We start from the raw sequence: 18,389 nt of genomic DNA, 5'->3' as shown, positions 1-18,389 counted from the left end.
GCAACATCTGCAAATTACTATTTTTTATGGCAAATATAGCACATTTTGACCCCTGCAAGCTTGAAAATGAAGACAACGATAAGCTTCTTGGCGTGAATAAGACAAAACAGGAACTAAGTAGCTCCAAGAGGAACGCATGCCCCATGTATGCTCTTCTGCCTCTAGAAGAGGTGACTTTTTTTTGCCAGAAATAGCAAGCTGTTGCTTCATAGGCAGGTGCTAGAAAATCAAAAACTCAGTGAGATAAAATAAGTCACTTGTGGAGAGAAAGGACAGTGGGCTGTTACTTATATCCCCTCAGGCATCTCATAATAGAGTGCTTTTTTCAGAGACAGCTTTAATGAGAACACTTGATTTTAGTCGTAATTTCTTGAAACTCTTAAAGTATTTTTTCATGCTAATATCTCCAAGAGTATCTGTTTTTGACAAAAGTTATTTTGTGTTGAGAGACATACCTGATGAACTTTATTCAACTGCAAAAAAGCTGGGCCAACTGCTGTATTTATAAGGTGAGGTAAACCTGCAGACGCTCCAAGAACTGTTTTAGAAACACAAGAAAAAGTTACAGGGTTTTTACAAGGTAGGGAAAAAAACGGTCTTTGCAGAATTATTCTATATATTTCAGATTTGGTTTCCACAAAAATCTCTAATATACTAACAGTCGCTATAATGAAACCTTTCAATGTACCCAGCTTTGATCTGCGGTTAATAGCATATTAGAGATCAAATGTGCATTCATGGATCTCCTCTGAAGTTGACAGTTTTACTCAAAGATACAGAAATGCCTGCAGCTGGTTGCAAGACCAGACCATTAGCTAAAGTGCTTTGAAAGACACGGTCACTCCCACACAAAATTTCTCTTTATCCAACTATAAAGAGGTAGTAAATCAGCAGATTTCATCAATGAAAGCTGAAGTATGTTCAAACTGTAAATAAGCAACAGCCTTACAAAACAGTGAAGTTAGAAAGAAAATATTAATGCTTTAAATCGTTAACACAAACTAAAGACTTCCCAGCAGTACAATGCCTTGTTTTATACCACTAAAAGAATGATCACAGTTAAGGAGAAGTTTTGCAGTACAGAGAAATAAAAGATTATAGAGAGAATTTTCGGGAAATTAGGAGACTGAATATTCAAAGCTACCAACAAAATGACAAGCTTTCAAAAGAAGCGAGGAGCCAGTGATAAACATCTGCGAAAACTACTTCTGAGGCTACTGTTAAGAACGAAAAGGGAGAAACAGTACAATACTTAGGTCACACGCTCTTAGCTGCTCCCACTTGACTCTCCAAATGACCTGTTCCTGTTCTTGTTCCTAATACTTTCACTATTTGAAATGTGATAAGACTGCTTTTAATATATTTAGCCATATTCATCTTATTGAGCAGGCAAACTCCTTCAGAGGAATGGTTTGGGCTAGTGCTGTTCTTATGAAATGCTGTGTACAACTATGGTAGCAAACAAGTGTGAATAATCATTTAAAAATAGTATGAACTTAAGACTTCAGGCTGCAAAGTTCAGATCTGGAATCAGATTTAAGCTTGTAATTTGAATGATGTCTGGAAAAGAGATTTCATTTTAGATCTGCTTCTAATATAAACATTCAGAGAGCCCAGAGTTAGAGCAAGGGTGTTTTTAGGTAACACCACATTCTACTGTGCCACAGTAGCCTAATCTATCCTCTTTGCTGTTGCTTTCATAAAGAATAAAAAAGTGTCTACAAAGACACATTGAGAAAGCGTCTGCATAGATTTAAAAAGGCTATTCCTGCTTTTCTCCTTTGCTGAAAGCATTATATCACTAAGCACATGGTTTCTTTTCTAACTTAGCTTTAAACAACTTACCAGGTTTAACAGTAGGTCCACGCAACTGGGGCTGCATTAACATTTGCAACATTGCTGGGTTACTAAAACTTTTCATAATCTGCACTGGATTCGGTTCTGGAAGCAATCCTTTCCTGTTGTTCCTCATCTCAAATTCAGAGACATACAAAAACGTTAGAATCAGGAGAAAACAAAGAATACAATTAAATCCCTAGATAAATACTATTTTCTTGAATTAGATATATAGATCTGAGCTGAAACACCCACATCCCAAATCTAAACAATTAACCCATTTCACTTCAGTTCTGTACAGCTAACTGACAATACATCCCAGCGCTGCCTTTACTCCAGTGATTATCAGCGTTGTCTTTCTCCCCTTTCTTTCTAAGCGTCTAGTTTCTGCCCTCACACTTTTCCTGTTGCTTCCTAATAGACTTAGAAGTACGTGAATGTTCTCACTTTGTCTCCCAGATTTTGGAGTAGTTAAAGGTCTAAATCACAGGTCCACACTGCAATTTACACGTTACACGTTATTATTTCTCAGACCACAAAGAGCTCAAACTTGTGTGACATTAATATACATATTTCATTTTAACATACAAAAATAATCCCAGCATCCTCTTCCATGTTTCCTGCTCCTTTCTATGCTCCTTCCCCCCCAGACGAAACTCTTAACTACTTCCCAAAAGCCTCAAACCTATTATTCTTCCCTAGGGCCCATTTCTTTTTTTCCCCTTAAACAAGAAAGCATTATCAATAAAGGAGGATGTGAAAGGCATTGTTAACATGAACAACGCTTGCTATCTTATAATAGCTCCACTCATCTCCTCTTCTACAAAGATACCTAACGAGACTGTTCTGCTTTACTAATTTAAGACAGCTTCATGTAACACTTATCACATCCACTTTTCTAGGAAATAATTTGATATGACATGTGGGTGGCGAAAGCTTTCTTCTATATTGAGCATGAAATTAAACCATTTTTACTACCCTGAAATTTATTTTAAAATCGACAATTCGTCTCTTTGTTTTAAACCAAGTTACAGCTCTTCAAGCGACTCCACTTCCATTTACTTTTGTTCTGAATTGAAACAATTCCTCTTACAGAAAATTAAGTTTACTAAATTTCAAAGCTACACAAGTACAACTTTGTTGTATCTTATGGCCATATTTTACCCTTCCTCCTTGCAGTATATGGCTTTGTTTTGCCTAGGGAGGAGACTGAACTGAGCTAGCTAGATACGCAAACTGGCTGATGCTTCCAAAAACTCAGCGCTTTTTCCTAATGCAAATACAGCTCAAGCTCTCTGACTCAACTCAGGTTGCTCAAGGTGCAACAAACTCATTCTGCAAACAGATTAAAGAAACTGATTTTACCACAGTAATAGTTTTCGATCTCAATCGTTACATGAATACAAACACAAGACTTCACAGAGTCATTTCGTGGATTTGTTTTTTGGCGTCGCATCACTCTTGAAGCATTCATGTTTCATCAGGCTTTCACTTGGCCAACCAACCACCACCAGTCAATACACAAGCTTCACGTGGATTTCGCTCACTCAAACGTATGCATGAACACATACCACACGCACTTCAAGACCTCAGCACCTCACTTTGCAAGTGGAGGACCCTCTTACCATCCTCTGCGCCGCTATCAGTGCTGCTAGCGTGCTTCTGCCCGGTGCTCCTGGGGCACAGTACGACACCTGGACTCTCCTCCCCCTGACGGTCATGCCATCTGTGAGTTCTTGCACTTTCTCAGCCTGCTCTGCAGTTTCGTACTCCACCACTGCAAAGTCACCAATATAACTATCTTCATCCTGAGCAAACTGAAACAACATGTCATAATACACTGAACAAAAATACAGAATTTCAGGGATTTGTCTTGCAATATTTTCACCTACTCCTGCACAATACTTTGCAAACTGTTGACACCCCATGTTAATACCTACCCAAATTAATATGTTTCTTTCTCAAATGTGGTAAATATAACCTGAGTATCATAGCTCATATTATACTTGGCTGGCACCCCGTGCCTACTTGAATTAGCACTGTCGTTTCTATCTAATCTCATGGAGAACCTGAGCTATGAAATGTATTTAACAGTTATTTTAAAGCATAAAAAGCATATAGCCGCATGCTAGAACAATTTTTATTTTGCAGAATAAGAATTACAAACTCTTTACTTTTCAGCTTATTTAAGCCTGCACTAACAAAAACGCCATTCAGAAGACTACATGATAGTTGTTGAAACATGTAGCAATATAATTCCAGTGACATATATGCTTTCTGGGAGGATCTGAAGTCTGCGGTTGTATTTAATGCCAACAGAAGATGCCAGACTGATCAATCAATTAGACTGGAAACAGGCTTACTTGTTATACAATGCTCAATCCTTTGTTTGAAGAGTTTTAAAGCAGAATGAGCAGATCTACACCAAACAAAAAAAGGGGTGAGGAGGGAGGGAGTAAAGCTCAGGCAAAAATATCCAGTCCCAAAATGAACAGAAACGATTTGCTGCTACTTGTTCTGATAAACAGGAACAGAGAAAGCCTCCTCCAGATTTCCCTGAAAAAACAACCTATTCCCAACTATTTGGCCCCACAAACGGCAAAACTTAAAATACAGTAACAACTGAAATACAAATCTCATAATGACTTTGAGGAAATAGAAGGTGGTCAAATATTCAATGCCACTGTTAAGACTAACCTCTGGGAAGAGCTGTAGAGAACACACATCTCTATACACACTTATATACACACATATACATATATATATATATGGGGTTACTGTGGTTTCAAACACAGTTAAAAACTCCCTTGATGTGCAAAAAAAAGCGTAGCTATCAGTATTTTTGCAAATGGATCAGGAATTTTTAAACTTCCCAAATAAACAGGTACTAAAGAAAAGCCCTCTGCCCACTTCTAAATATTAATGGAAACCGGCTAGTTAAAATTTAAAGGTGACCTGGGAAAGGAATGAGGAGTTGTCCATTTCATTAAAGCAAGGAAGTAGGTGATGATGCACGTTCCCATAAGATCCACCTAGGAAATGCCAGTTTTCTAAGAACCATGCTTAAATATCTGGCTTCAGCAATTCCTGACAGAACATTCCCATTTTCAATCGAGGAGAAATAAAAAGGTTTTTTTTTTTTTAAAAAAAAAAAGATGTAAATTTAGGAATAAAATTAAATAAATCAGAAAAAGAGAAAAGGGTTCTATTGAGTTCAGCTAAGAATTTTAATTCACGTATCACATTTACGTGACGAAATATTGCATCAGAGTTAACAGCAGAACTGAGCCACGGATGAAAAGAAGTACAAAATAGCTACATCAAAGAAGCCATAATAGGAGATGGGCAGAATGACTGAAATGACCACTGGAGAACCTAACTGCATGAGTGGTGTGAAGGCTGGATTTGCCAAGACTGAGAAATGGAAGGAGAAGACAGACATTGTAATAATCAAGATGTAAAAAAACAAGAGCGTGAATGAATATACTGTTTTTCTAAAATGTATTAATTCTTCCAACAAAAGTTTACTAGACAAAACTAAACCATTCTTCCCAGTCGTCCCCTTTTGAAAACCCCCAGCTTTCTGCTGCTCTAGCCTCTCTTACCTCTCTGCATACCGTGCCACAACCCCTCCCTGCTTTCTCCAGAGCTTCTTGGGTCTTCCTTTCTTGCCTTTCTTTGTACTTAATTCTTAGGTCATCTCATTCATAAAAACAGAATTAACTAGCACTGTTTTGATAAAGATGCACAGCGCGGGTATACGATGCTCTGCTGTCGCGCCGGCCAGCGCTCCTTGCCTTCCCCAGCTGCCGTGGCCCGATGGCCCTGGGGAAAGCCTCCCTTACCAGGCAAGGTTTTTCCCTGCCCAGCGGAAATGGGAGGAATGACGGAGAATAAATCGCATCTAACCTCTGAGAATCACTGAGAATAAAACATAAATGATCATAAGTAAATCTACTTTCCTTCTACTTTTATATATCTACTATCTATCATAAATTATATATCTACTATATACTATAGATTATATGGATACTATAGATACCTACTACAGATAGATATAGATCTACTATCTATAATATTATATAATCTGTGTGTAATATTATGTATCTACTATTATAGTCCTATTAGTCTATTATAGAATGTATTTATGCAAGTGAGAGGTAACATGAGAGCATGCCAAGAATGTTTTTTGGGTGTATTTTTGACTAGCTGCATCTTTTACAACACAAAAGCATGCTGTTTAATTCCTGTATTTTATAAACATGTACCTAGTGCCATTACCTGACATAATGCGTACAACAACACCCCCTCCCCACCTATGCAGGGTGACCCATGTATGATTAGGATTAAAGGAGCAAGGTAAAAGTCAATTTTTAATGGCTTCTAACTGCACAGTCAAATAGTGCTATGGAAAACAGTCTTTATCAAAGAAATGTGCTAGCCTTTGAACTTCATAATTTTAAAAGAACATCGAAAAATTGTTCAGGGAGCTGATAACAGCTGCAGGATTATCTGACAGCTGGGAAGATGGCCCAGAGTAAAAGACTTTAAAAGATCAATCTGTTCAGCTAATTAAAAAAAGATTGAGCAGTGACTTGATTACAGTGTGTAATACCTTCTCACAGGAAGAAAATAGAGGGCAGCACAGGCTCCTCAATCCGGGAAAGAAAGACAAAACAAGCTCCAGCAGAGCGAAGCTGAAGCCAACCAAGGAGACAGACCCAAGCGCGCAGTAACAAGGGACAGGTGGCTGCTGGAAAGAGTTACTTGCAATTTATCCACTTCTGGATGTGTTTGGATGAAGCCAGTGCAAGGATATGCTTGAGCCAAGTGCACGTTCCTGAGGCTCCCGAAGAGGCTCTGGGGGGGCGTAATGGCCTGCAGGTGGTCTGACCAGACAGTCTAATGGACCTCCTGCTCTTAGATGCTCAAAATCCCTGGTTGCTTATCCTTGAAGCTAATCCCTGAGCAGCCTTCCGAAATGCTTAATAAAACAAAAAACAAGTGAAATCATACCCAACTGTGTGACTATAAACAAAGCTTTCCTTCTGCTGCCTGTCTACGGTGCACTGCTCCGCAGGACTTCTACGAGCAACATTTTACTTGCCGTTTAGTATCTCACAGGCCATACAGATGAGAAGGAAACCTTTATACTTGCAAAGACAAGTAACAATCTATTTCTTCTGTACCTGCAAGCTTCCCAAAAGATGTCGCACTTCAAGTAAGCTCACAGCTATGAAATCCCAAGCCATGGAAAAAACAAATCAGATATTTTCAGAGGTTCCTAAAAGATATCAATTATATATATTCTCCACAATCTACACAGTTGCACTTATGGTGCTTATACACTCTAGATTTCTTTACTGAGCAATAAAATCATTTATTAACATTTACTTTAAAAGCTCTAAAATATTTCCGAAATAACATTCAATAAAATACATGAAGACAGGATGTGTTATAAACATTTTATTGGCACTCCATGGGACTGGTCTCCTGCAGAATTCCCAGATGATATATATCAACCATCGCAAACCCACACCAATAAAACATTTGTACCACATCACATACTGCAATGCACATGCATACCCATTCGCTGCTTAAATGAAAAATAAAAAGACAAGACAGCAAGCAGTGAAGTATGTAAACACAGAGCTATTTAAATCATAAACCTTGATCTTCCAAAAGACATAAATTCAACATACCTGGCAGAATACAGGTTTATACTTTAGTGAGAAAGTCTGCATCAGTTCTTTTGAATCAGCGTAGTCTTTCTGAAATTTATCTACACAAAGGCACTTAGAGTGAATAAGATTTGGGGTCAGCTGATTAACATCCATCCACTGTGCAAAGAGCGTGTTCTCGTCTAATTGCTTCCCCAGCAGTTCCAGCCTCGCCTTTGCAGCAGAGTCCTTCTTCATATATTCCACAAAGCCATAGCCCTTTGAATGGCCAGTAACTTCATTGTAGACCAAAAAACACCTCTCCACATTGCCATATGCACGCACAAGTTCTTCAAACTCTTGCAATGTAAACGAAATGGGCAAATTAGTAATGCACAGCAAAGCATCTGTTGGTTGGAGTTGCACTGATATTTCTTTTCCCCGAAGAGAATACTGGTGGAATTTCCGAATTGCATTTTGAGCCTGCTCTCCATCTAACAGAGTAACAAATGCTGTAAAAGACCAAAACAAGTTACATTGTCTACCGTAGCTTCCTTCCAGATACATAAGTAATTACGAAAGCCTGCCTCGCCCCCCAGCCAACCCAAAAGCCACCAACGTAAGTCACAGGGGAAAAATAGCTAGCAACACAGAGCCAGGAATGCCAGGAATGCTGGCATTTATACATTTATATTTATTGTATATATAATATATAAAATTATTTTTATATATAATATATATTATATACATATAACATATATATTATATATTTTAAAATCTGGCATTATCAATCAGACATTATGTCTAATTAACTCAAAGATTTTAAATGTGTGTATATAAACGTATACATACACACCCTCATTACTTAGTACCCAACAACATTTCGCATTTGGTAAACAAAGAGTAATTTACATTTTCCATTGAGGTCAATATATTACTGCTTCAACTGAATTTCTTTGAAGACAGCATCCATAAATTCTCACTTTGTGGTTACTGGATCTTTTTTAGGTTTCAAGTCCTTAAGGCATTTAAAACATTCTAACTCAGGAATAAAAATTAACAGAAATGCGTGAAAGATGCTGTACCAAGTCCGCAGGTCTTCCAAACAATTCCCTTTCCCTCTAAAAGAAAATATTTTTAGAGGGAATTACTCACCAGAAATTCTCAAATCAAAACATATCTTATTCATTCCTTTAAACAAGCACATGCAAATCTCAAATGCACTTGCACATATGTAGTTTGCCTGAAATTCCATTACTGGGACAAGGAAAGCAGGAGAGAAAATACCATCCATTAAAACAGCAGGAGAAAGGGCAACACTGAAAGTCCTGCGATTCCAATGGAGTTTCTTCTCTTACATGTTGTACACAGGCTTCAACCTACAGCTCTAGTATATGAGTGGCTGGCAGGTTAGCTTTGCTTGAAAATGTGCCTGCAGAACCAACAAAGAAAACGTACAATTTCTTTGAGCGTTGGATAAATGAATTCTGCCGGTCTTTAGATCGTTAGGAAGCTACCACACAAATGGCATTAAGGGTTTCCCTTCAAACTTGGTCCCAGCTTTTGCCTGAAACTTTTCAAATGCCATCCAATCGTCTGCCACACCGAGGAAATACCACACCCCTAGTAGAGGCAGATTAATTTGAGGCAGCAGCGCTCCCAAAATAAGCCAGAAAGCTCTGTTTGTTAGCTCAGTCTATTCCAAATCTACCTTAACGATACTCATGAGAGGGACCCTTTTTCCCCAGGAGGAAAGCCTCTTGTTCTTTGGAGCTCTGCAAAGTCTTGCCTGACTTTGCTAGAACTGCAGCAAAAGCACCTCACTCTGCCTCATGGCCACAAATTCATTCAGATATCTCAAATTCAAACTTATCTGAGTCTTAATAAGCAAAAGCAAAGACAGCTCGGAGCTATGCTGTGGATGCTACTATTTAAAATGTCCTGCGAGCCCACGCATTGGGGCACAGACGTTGGCCACCACATCGCAACTAGCCCGAGTGATGCAGAATCCCCCCACGTCTCTTAAAACATCAAGCAAGGAAGCTTACTCCATTCCCAATCCACCTCTCCCGACTCCTCTCTAAGCGCATGCACACAACCAAGATAAAAAAAAAAAAAAAAAAAAAAAGAGAAGCCCAGTCAAAAAGGTCCACAGGCAAAAGAGGAGAAAATCGGCAGCAGCAATACTCAGTGTAAGAAACTTGTTTGAAACCACAGCCTGAAAACTGTGGTAACTGTATTTTCTTATCCTATAACCAAATTTGGAGTCTCAGTTGTCCAGAAACAAGCACAAAGAATGCTTTCCTCTTCACTATGCAATTATCATTTCTGTAGGAAGAACTTAAGCCAAAAAATACACACAGTACTTTCAAGTATCCCAAAACTAAGAATAGCACAAAATTCACGGTCCTAAATCAGATGTCCTAATACGATTACTTACGCAACACTTTTTTTTTTCTCTCTCTCTTTTTTTAAGCACAGTTATTTGGTTGAAACTCTCTCACTGATCCTTTCTATGAATAACCACACCACGACTCCGGGTACGTTTGTGCTAGTCACACCAAAGCCTATCCTACTGCAATAGGATCGCTTCCTGAAATTCAACTCCAGGAAGCTCTAGTTGCAAGATTATTCTTTGAACAGAAAACATCTTTTATTCCAGATCACCTATTAATCATCCGTTTCTACAAACACCACACTGCACAAGTGAAAAAAGCAAATGAATTGTAAGACGACGCTATTCAGAGGCAGAAACGCTAACGTTTTCTTTCATGCCTAAATAATCAAATCTTACAACAGCCTAAAGCGGGATTTCTAAACAAAATATAAACATCCACACAATGTTTTAAAGTCCTATCTGAACTGTGCCACAAATGTGATACCTTCTATCAATTCACAAAGCAAATAAACTACTCAGTACAATCCTATTGATAAACACATAATATCTGAGCTCTCAGTTCTGCTGTTGCAGTGAATGTTGTTATGTGTCGTGCAAGCAATTAGCTTGTAAAAACACACAGCGGATTTGCAGGGGATTTTATAATCTGTACTAACTCATAAGATGCATCAGTAATCAAATAATGACAAGATTGTGAGGAAATGGGCAATCTCGTTCTGAAACAGATATAAAATATGACTGGACAACCAACACTGCTGTACAATCCAGTATTTTGACAAAGTGCAGCAAGATTTCTGTAATAGGATAATATTTGGTATTCTAGGAATGGTTTTACAAAAGGCATGGACAGATGACAACCAAGTTTAAAAATTCAGTTAGTTATTTTAAGATAAAATTTGTTTTCCCAATGTTTTCAGGTCATTTACGGCTATTTCTGGGAGTTCATCACCAATTTTAAATAAGTTTGTGTAGTAAAGTGAAAATACTGTTTCCTCTCAGAAGAATTTTAGATCTCATTCAAAAGACTACAGTGGTCTACAAATTTCTGATTACTTCCACCAAACTAAAAAGCTTAAATGTATCTAACAGCAGCAAACAATACAAATCTAGCTCCCTACACAAGTAATTCACACTGCACTACGTAACTGAGTATCTTTTGACTGGGTGACTATTCTGATGCGCCGGTTCTTATTTGAACAAGACAGAATAAGCACAGGTAACCACCCACAGACACAATCAAAGCCAGTAGCAAATTTTGCAAAGCAAAACAACTAATAACAAAAATAATCTGTAATATTAAGAACGTGAGCCTGTAGAGCTGAGAGGTTCAAGACGACCTGTGTTGATTGTATAGCAATTTTAAGCTTCTGTGACATTAAGCCGTTTTAAATCTCCTGAATCCTGAGACAAAATAATTCATTCTATCAAAAGGAGAAGCAAAAAGCAAAAGAAGTGTACTCCAGCCACCAGAATTTGAAGACATGCAGTAAAACACACACAAATTCACATGAATATGCAAGTTATTTTATACATACACACACACACATATATACACACACTCTCAAGCCAACACAAATATGTACATAGTAAAAAAATAGTTATCTATGAGAGGATCTAGATTAAATGGCAAAATTCACCCTTCCCTTACTCTTTCCCAGCAACTGCAACTAGCTGTATTTTCCAAGTATGCCCACCACATGGAACACAGACATACAGGATTGTTGATAGATAGCAGATTATAGTACCTCCCCCATAAACTTGCCTTATAGCAATTCAGAAATCAAATTTGCAAGATGACTGGACACTAAAGCACAAAGTTTTGCTCCTGAGGGCCAGAAACAACATTATCCTGGCAAAATCCTGCCTGAAATCTGATACAGACACTGCATTAAGACTTGGCCCTGCAATGCAAGGTCACCTCATGAGATGACCCAGGCTGCGGTGCCTGGTACCTAGGGCTATTTGGAAGGACAGGGATGGGCAGAGAAACGTTTGCCCAGCTCTGTATCTCATAGGCACTCAAAATCTGTGAATCCTCTATTTAGAAAATTAATTTCTAAATGGAGATCAAACTTTAAAGTGTCAGGATTTAATTTAATTCAAGAAAATGTTTCCTTCAAAGATTTAAGTGTGGCTAAAAGAAAGTGCTTCCGGCTTACGTTACCTGACAAAAATGCATCTGGAGCTAGATACATTTTCCTCTGCTCTAATCATATACACGTGCGAAGATCTGTCCTAAGAGAAGCCTCAGGATTAATTTTTCACAGGATATTAGACATTTTAGGTTCCCTTTGTCCCGAAGAGACATTAAGGGGTACACCCAAAAGATACCAGAGTGGAGCAGTCTACTTCTCACTGACGTCAGTAAGCTCTCCAGTTTTCCACTGACTTCGGTAGAAGATGACAAACTCTATAGCCAAAAAAGCCACCGAGGGGTAATCAGGTGATGCGCTGGCAGACAAGCTGGTGACTTCATACATGGCAGATGTTCCTACCTAATTTCCTCACAGCACTGAAACGTATGACACCGGAAGATTTGAAGTTCTTACCTGTTCTTTTATTTCTGTCCACATAACAATACTTTATTTCATAATCTTTAAATAAGTCATGGATTTCCTGAAAGAGACAAGTACAAGCAACATCAGAAAAATAATTCACCAGATTTAATAAATAAGTGTATAAATTCAGCTTCATCTTTTGAACTAAAACTTTCCCAATAAACAGAAAATGTCACCATGGAAACACTATCAAATATTTGTTTATAAAAGAACTGGTTATAATACTGCAGCAATGTTTTATCTCATATGAAGAATGAGCCTACTGAATTTGATAAATTTATTTTTCATTATTTGGAGGCACATAGGCACAACAGGGTGTCTTGCTGACTATCTTTTGATAAAGATAAGTTACACCACAATTCATTACACAGGAAAAAACACAGTTTCTCAGACAGATAGCTCGCATAGTTAAAACATTACACAGACTAGAGATATCAGCAACACCACATTATGCAGTCTACTGAGGGCAGGCAAGGCCATGATCAAATGCAATAGTTACTCTAGTTGCCTCTAATTGCTCAAGTTCATTTTAGCAGATTTTCACTCCTTTAGTAATGAATGTTCTCTCTACCAGCGATGAATTCTGCTCAGCATACCCCCTAGGGAAGTATCCGCTGTCAATAACACAGGTGCTCAATGACGAACCCCTTAACTTTTGTTTGCTCAGAGTAATTAACGGGGAAAGAGGAGGGGAGCGGGATGGGTCGGGGAAGAGTGAGCACAGAAGGGGTATGCTGTAGTTTCCTGTAGCAAAATGTAGGCATGTGCCTCACAAAAAAACACGGACTACTACCAGCCCAACTGCAAGACTGAAGAGACGAACATTAATCAGCCCCAGGAAGAAGGCAGTTAGTAGTAACTTGGACATATTCAATCTTTTAGTTGGATAAGTCCCATACTGTAAAGCAAAACACGGTTTGAGTAAGCAGATTAATGAACAAACTTTATCTGAAAGTGTCATTGCAGACAATTTCCAGGAGCTCAGTCCACTTGCCGGTCTGCTAATTCAACGTACACCGCTTAGAGGCTAATTGGGTTCTATCTGGCTGCTATCAGGTGTACACCTTTTAGACAAGTGAACACCAATCTCTAGTTTCACTAGTTAACAGCTGTCAAATACTACATGAATAATATATATGACAGTGCTTCTCAGGCTACCGGCCATCTTCTATTCAGATGTGACAAGAACATAGTTTCTGAAAAGCAAAATATGCAAAGAATAATTCAACGGTTCGAGTCAGGTGGGGGCTTTGACCGTGGACGTTTCTCTAATGAGAATTACGATAGTAGTTCATTCGAAATCATGAGAGACTGATGAGGCAAGGGGCTTTCTCCAAAAGCTTTGAAGAGCTCAGCTGTACCGTGACACTGAAGACCCCAAAGAAGTTAATACTGTCCCACCTGGAAAAAGGGGCCACATTTACATTTTTTATTCCATACATTATTTTAAAAGAATAATCTTAAAAGGTTTATATGGCGATTAAGTGGCAGGAAGTATTATTTCAAATGGCTCTTAACACTACCTTGAAAATCCTCTGTGAAGCAGACAATTCCAGATGATTTCCTAATAACTGTTCGAAATTTTAATTGAAAAGGAAAATAACCTGTGGTGAGCGTATCTTCACGGGATAATGACGAGGTCTCATGTCGAAAGTGATGAGAATGTAACGAAAACGAAAAACTCATTAAGTAAAATAATTTTGAAAGGACACTTAAGACTTTAACACAAATTTCCAGAGGTTGCTGCAAACTCGGACAGGATCCTGTAACAGGCTCTTTTGGAAGATGCTCGCTCCTGTGCTTTCACAGTTCCCATTGCAGGACCGAGACCTTTCATTCCACAGTTGAGTCTAGGTATTATTTCAGTGAAAACATTTTTCACATAAGGACCGTTTGTGACAATTTACAAAATTAAAGGCCACCACACTGACTCTTAAACAAATGTAAACTCCTTCAAATTATACACATGTATGTATCTATCTATCTACTAATGTCTACCCCACTAAGAGCCTTCATAATATTTTCAGAAGTGCTATGCCAGCTTTTGAATTCAAGTCGCACTTAAAATTTAAGTGACTCAGGCCTTTTCTGAATGTTACCCTCAACATCTTTCAACATTTAGGTCTGGTAGAAAAGCATGAGCACTGCAATCTTTTTGATTTTTCAATGGTTTCTGTTCTAGCCAGCCTCAAAAAGGACTGCCAGGAAAAGCAGCAGGAACATGCCGCTGCTACTAACCAGGCTGAATTATATCCCAGCATGTGCAGTGCGCCAACGGGGCTGAACATCGTTGGTCCTTCTGCTCCTAGCAGTTACCTGATATTTGGGCCAGAAAGGACTGTTTACTCTGGGAGGAGAAATGGGTGATTCAAATCAGGTATATCCTCTGGTGTGACCCTCTTGGCTCGCTGAGAATGTAAGCAAAGGCCTGTTTCCCTGAGCACGGCAAAAACAAACAGCAGCCGCTTGCAGCCGGGCTCCCGCTCCGCACCCACTGTGCCGCCACTCGACTCCTGCCACCGTCGCCATTCATGTGCCCTGGCCACCCTCACCTCTCTCCAGTCGGCTGTAGGAAAATCTCTCACCGGCCCTGCATCAGAGCTAGCTCTAAAGCACTAGCTTTCCCTGGGTTAAAGTTAGCTTTTCCAATGTAGGAGCAGTGGCTTCTGCTTCCAGGTGTCACCCCACTGCCTGTGCTTCCAGCCTGGCAAAGCCTCACCATGAGCAATATTTTCCCATGTAAGAATGACAAAACTGCTTCTCCTAAAGCATCTTTTCCTCTCATTAATGAATCTACACCAGCCTAAACAACGTGACTGACAATTACAAGAATAATAATGATTTTACTGCATTACATTAAAGCAAAATGGCAATATCCACAAACACACAGAAGGTCTAGTTGCCATGAGCGTCATACGCTGAACATCGCCCCGGATTATAATATTTTGGCAACCAAAATTGTAAATTGTTATAATGCTCTCTGGCAGAGTTATCGCAGTAATGAATCTCGTGCAGTTTCCAACACACGCGCTGTTTACAGCGGCGCGCGTTATCTTAGCTCTCAATAATTGCACTCTGAGGAGCGAGCTGCAGCGGGCTCCAGAGCCCAGGACGACATCGAGCACCGGCTCCCGGGCACAACGGCGCGGCGTGAGCGCAGCTCCAAGGCGTGCCCGTGCCGAAGAAAACCGGCGTGTGGCAGCTCCCGCGGGACCTGTCCCCGCACGTGGGCCGGGCGATATATGCCACAGGAACAGAGAGGGGGAGAAAAACAGCAGAGGGAGCTTGTTCAGGGCAACAGCAGTTGCATAAACATGCGGACCATGCCAGAAGCTCTAACTAAACATCTTGAGACAGAAATGTAACTAAGAGTGCTTAGCTATTACATAGCCCTTTCAATCTTCAAAGTTCTTCCAAATAAACTTCAAAAGCCAGTTAATCTAATCATAAGTAAAAACTAAAATCTCAACTAGAGAATAATCAGCTCATACTTCAAAAGGAGCACAGAAAAAGCGAAACCAAATTGTAAATCAAATGTTTTTTAAGAGAAAGCAGCTGTAGACATCGGCTAGATAGACTTTAAAAAATGTAAAACGTGTTATTTACTACTATAAGAAACGTGGTCTTGAAATACTTCAATTCTTGGCCTGTCCTATCTCGTCCTGGGTAGAAAAACTAACAACATGAGTATTCACTGTGTATTATCTGTTTGAAATCAGCATCTCTCAAAGGGAAAGAATGCCTTCCCTGGAGTATCTGCCTTTGTGCTTCCTTACCTGCCTTTTTCAAACACGCACCAGAAAGGCAGTCATTAGCAGGCACGTTTGCCCTACCTACCAAATCAAGAGAGCTCAACGTATTATTTCTAATCAAATCAGCTTGCCATAGCAAGGACCTAGGACTGCAAGCAAAAATATATGCAAGAAATACTTAGTCATCACCTGGCACGATATACTGTGCATAAAGCCTACAGCACCCTAAAACTAAGTATTTCTCTCTCTAGATGTAATACTGAATTATGTTATTCTGGCAACAAAAATGTTAAACCATTATAATGGTGCCTGGCAAGATTTCTATAGTAAGCTTTAGTGGTGTTTCCAACATAAACACTATACGAGCCTGATCTGTAGCGTGGCTCCTAGTAAGCAGCTGAAGACCTAAACTTCACGAAACACATATTCTTGAAACGGGAATCAATTTTGCTTTTAATCAGCTGAACCAAATAACATATCTGGCTGGTCAAGGTGTTTTAAATCATTTCACAACTAGAAAAGACTTTGTTTTCATGTGTGCAGGCAGAGTAGGAAAGAGGAGGATTTCTCAGGAAAAAGCTTTACATTTATAAATGGCCTAAGGGGATGTCCACTCAGAAGTTTCAAACCACTAAATCACTGAGTCCATGACAACACATGCAGTTCAGTGTAGACACATATAAAAAAAGTCTGTTGTGAGAAAAGGTAGTAAGCAAGAGAACATCAGCATAGTTTAAAACAATAACCTCTTACTGAGGAAAAAAAACAGAGAATGCGTCGGAGAGCAAGAAGCGCGGTTGACAGCATGAGATACTTCCAACAAGAGATTTAGATAACAAAACACAAGGATTGGTGCAAGCTTAAATTCTCCTGTCAGCTAATGATGCCCGAGATAAGAGGTCCTCAGCTTTTCACCAGCTAGGCATCAACTGCCAGAAAAAAACCCCCTCACTCCTTAATAAACAAGCAAAAATTTGAGCAAGGATTGGGCTCTCCATGCCAGCTGCACATTGAAACTCCTACCGAGGTGCGTTCCCTTCTTCAATAAATTTTCAGTTTTTTTCATCATTGCTCTAAAGAAAATTCTTACACGAGCACTGGCTGTTGGACCGAGTCTAACACATGTACTAGCTCTCCCACCTGCTCGGGTGTCCAGGAACAGTGGGCATATAGGTGAGGCCACAAGCTCCTCCTCAGAGCGTTCCCTCTTCGTTTCCATGAATAGCCACAAACTATGAGCCAGAAATACAATCGAGCCTATAATTCTAGGCCATAACCTGCCTTTGGGGCATACTACAGTAATGTCACCTTCTTCTTTAAGAACTGACTCTCACTTTTGTAAAACCCATATGCTCCGGAGATCTTTAATACATTCATAGAAGAAAGGATTAAGACAGAAGAACAACAGTTTCTCAATACACTTATCCTGGATAAGGAATGAAAAGCATGTTCCTCTGCTCTTCCAGGGACATATTAGTGTGCTGATAAGAGGAAGAGTATGGGACTGGAAAACGAATTCATCATACTGGATATACCTGAGCATATGCAAACTAAATGACGTATGAAAAAGACACAGAGGAGGCACTATGTCTGAGCAAGAGCACAAGGCAAAAGGAAAGCAATAATCAAAAAGCACGTGCACCCTCAGGCATGAGCCTTCCTCACTATCCAGCAAGTAAGCCGTTCATGGTTGGCCGGCGTGACAGAGGACAAACTAAAACACAAAGGCCTCCTTCTAATTAAGTGTCCGGCTTATAACGGAGTAGAAGAGAGAAATTTCCTTAAAACATCACAGTTCATACGATGCTTTTGATCAAAAAGGAACAAGAAAAAACTGTGCTTAATCAAGAGAAAAAGGAGATAAAAAACAGAGATAGCATCATTCTAAGTGGTGATTTGTCTTTGGATCAGGAACAGACACGGGGGGAAAAGAAACTGGAGAGCAACATCAGGCCCCAGAACACAAAATAAATCCCTATGTGTGGACTGTACCAGTTCCTTACCAACATCCGAATGCTTTGTCTTTAGTTTCTGTCGTGCCAAAGAAGAACTACAGAGCATTAAAATGACTAATCAGCCCTACTTTAGCTCAGGTCCTACGTGAAGCAAGTGCAACTTATGCATCACTAGTTCCTTAGCTGCAAAGAGCACATAGGGGAATCAAAAACTGAACTGCCTTTGTTGG

At 39.4% G+C, this 18,389-nt stretch overlaps 1 protein-coding gene across 7 annotated transcripts in view; it reads right to left on the bottom strand.

The window, feature by feature from the left end:
• RAVER2 (ribonucleoprotein, PTB binding 2) overlaps positions 1 to 18,389 on the bottom strand; it is a 38,976-nt gene that overhangs the window by 15,766 nt on the left and 4,821 nt on the right. For all 7 annotated transcript variants that reach the window (XM_068953439.1, XM_068953440.1, XM_068953445.1 and 4 more), the window contains exons 2-6: positions 12,444 to 12,510; positions 7,539 to 8,008; positions 3,462 to 3,653; positions 1,846 to 1,972; positions 456 to 538 (exon numbers count right to left, since the gene is read on the bottom strand). In XM_068953439.1, coding sequence (XP_068809540.1) covers positions 456 to 538; positions 1,846 to 1,972; positions 3,462 to 3,653; positions 7,539 to 8,008; positions 12,444 to 12,510 — 939 coding nt within the window. The remainder of the gene's footprint in view (positions 1 to 455; positions 539 to 1,845; positions 1,973 to 3,461; positions 3,654 to 7,538; positions 8,009 to 12,443; positions 12,511 to 18,389) is intronic.

This window comes from Struthio camelus, chromosome 8, assembly GCF_040807025.1.
Source record: "Struthio camelus isolate bStrCam1 chromosome 8, bStrCam1.hap1, whole genome shotgun sequence".
In the NCBI taxonomy this organism is placed as follows: Eukaryota; Metazoa; Chordata; class Aves; order Struthioniformes; family Struthionidae; genus Struthio; species Struthio camelus.
This window is presented reverse-complemented; position numbering and strand designations above follow the sequence as displayed.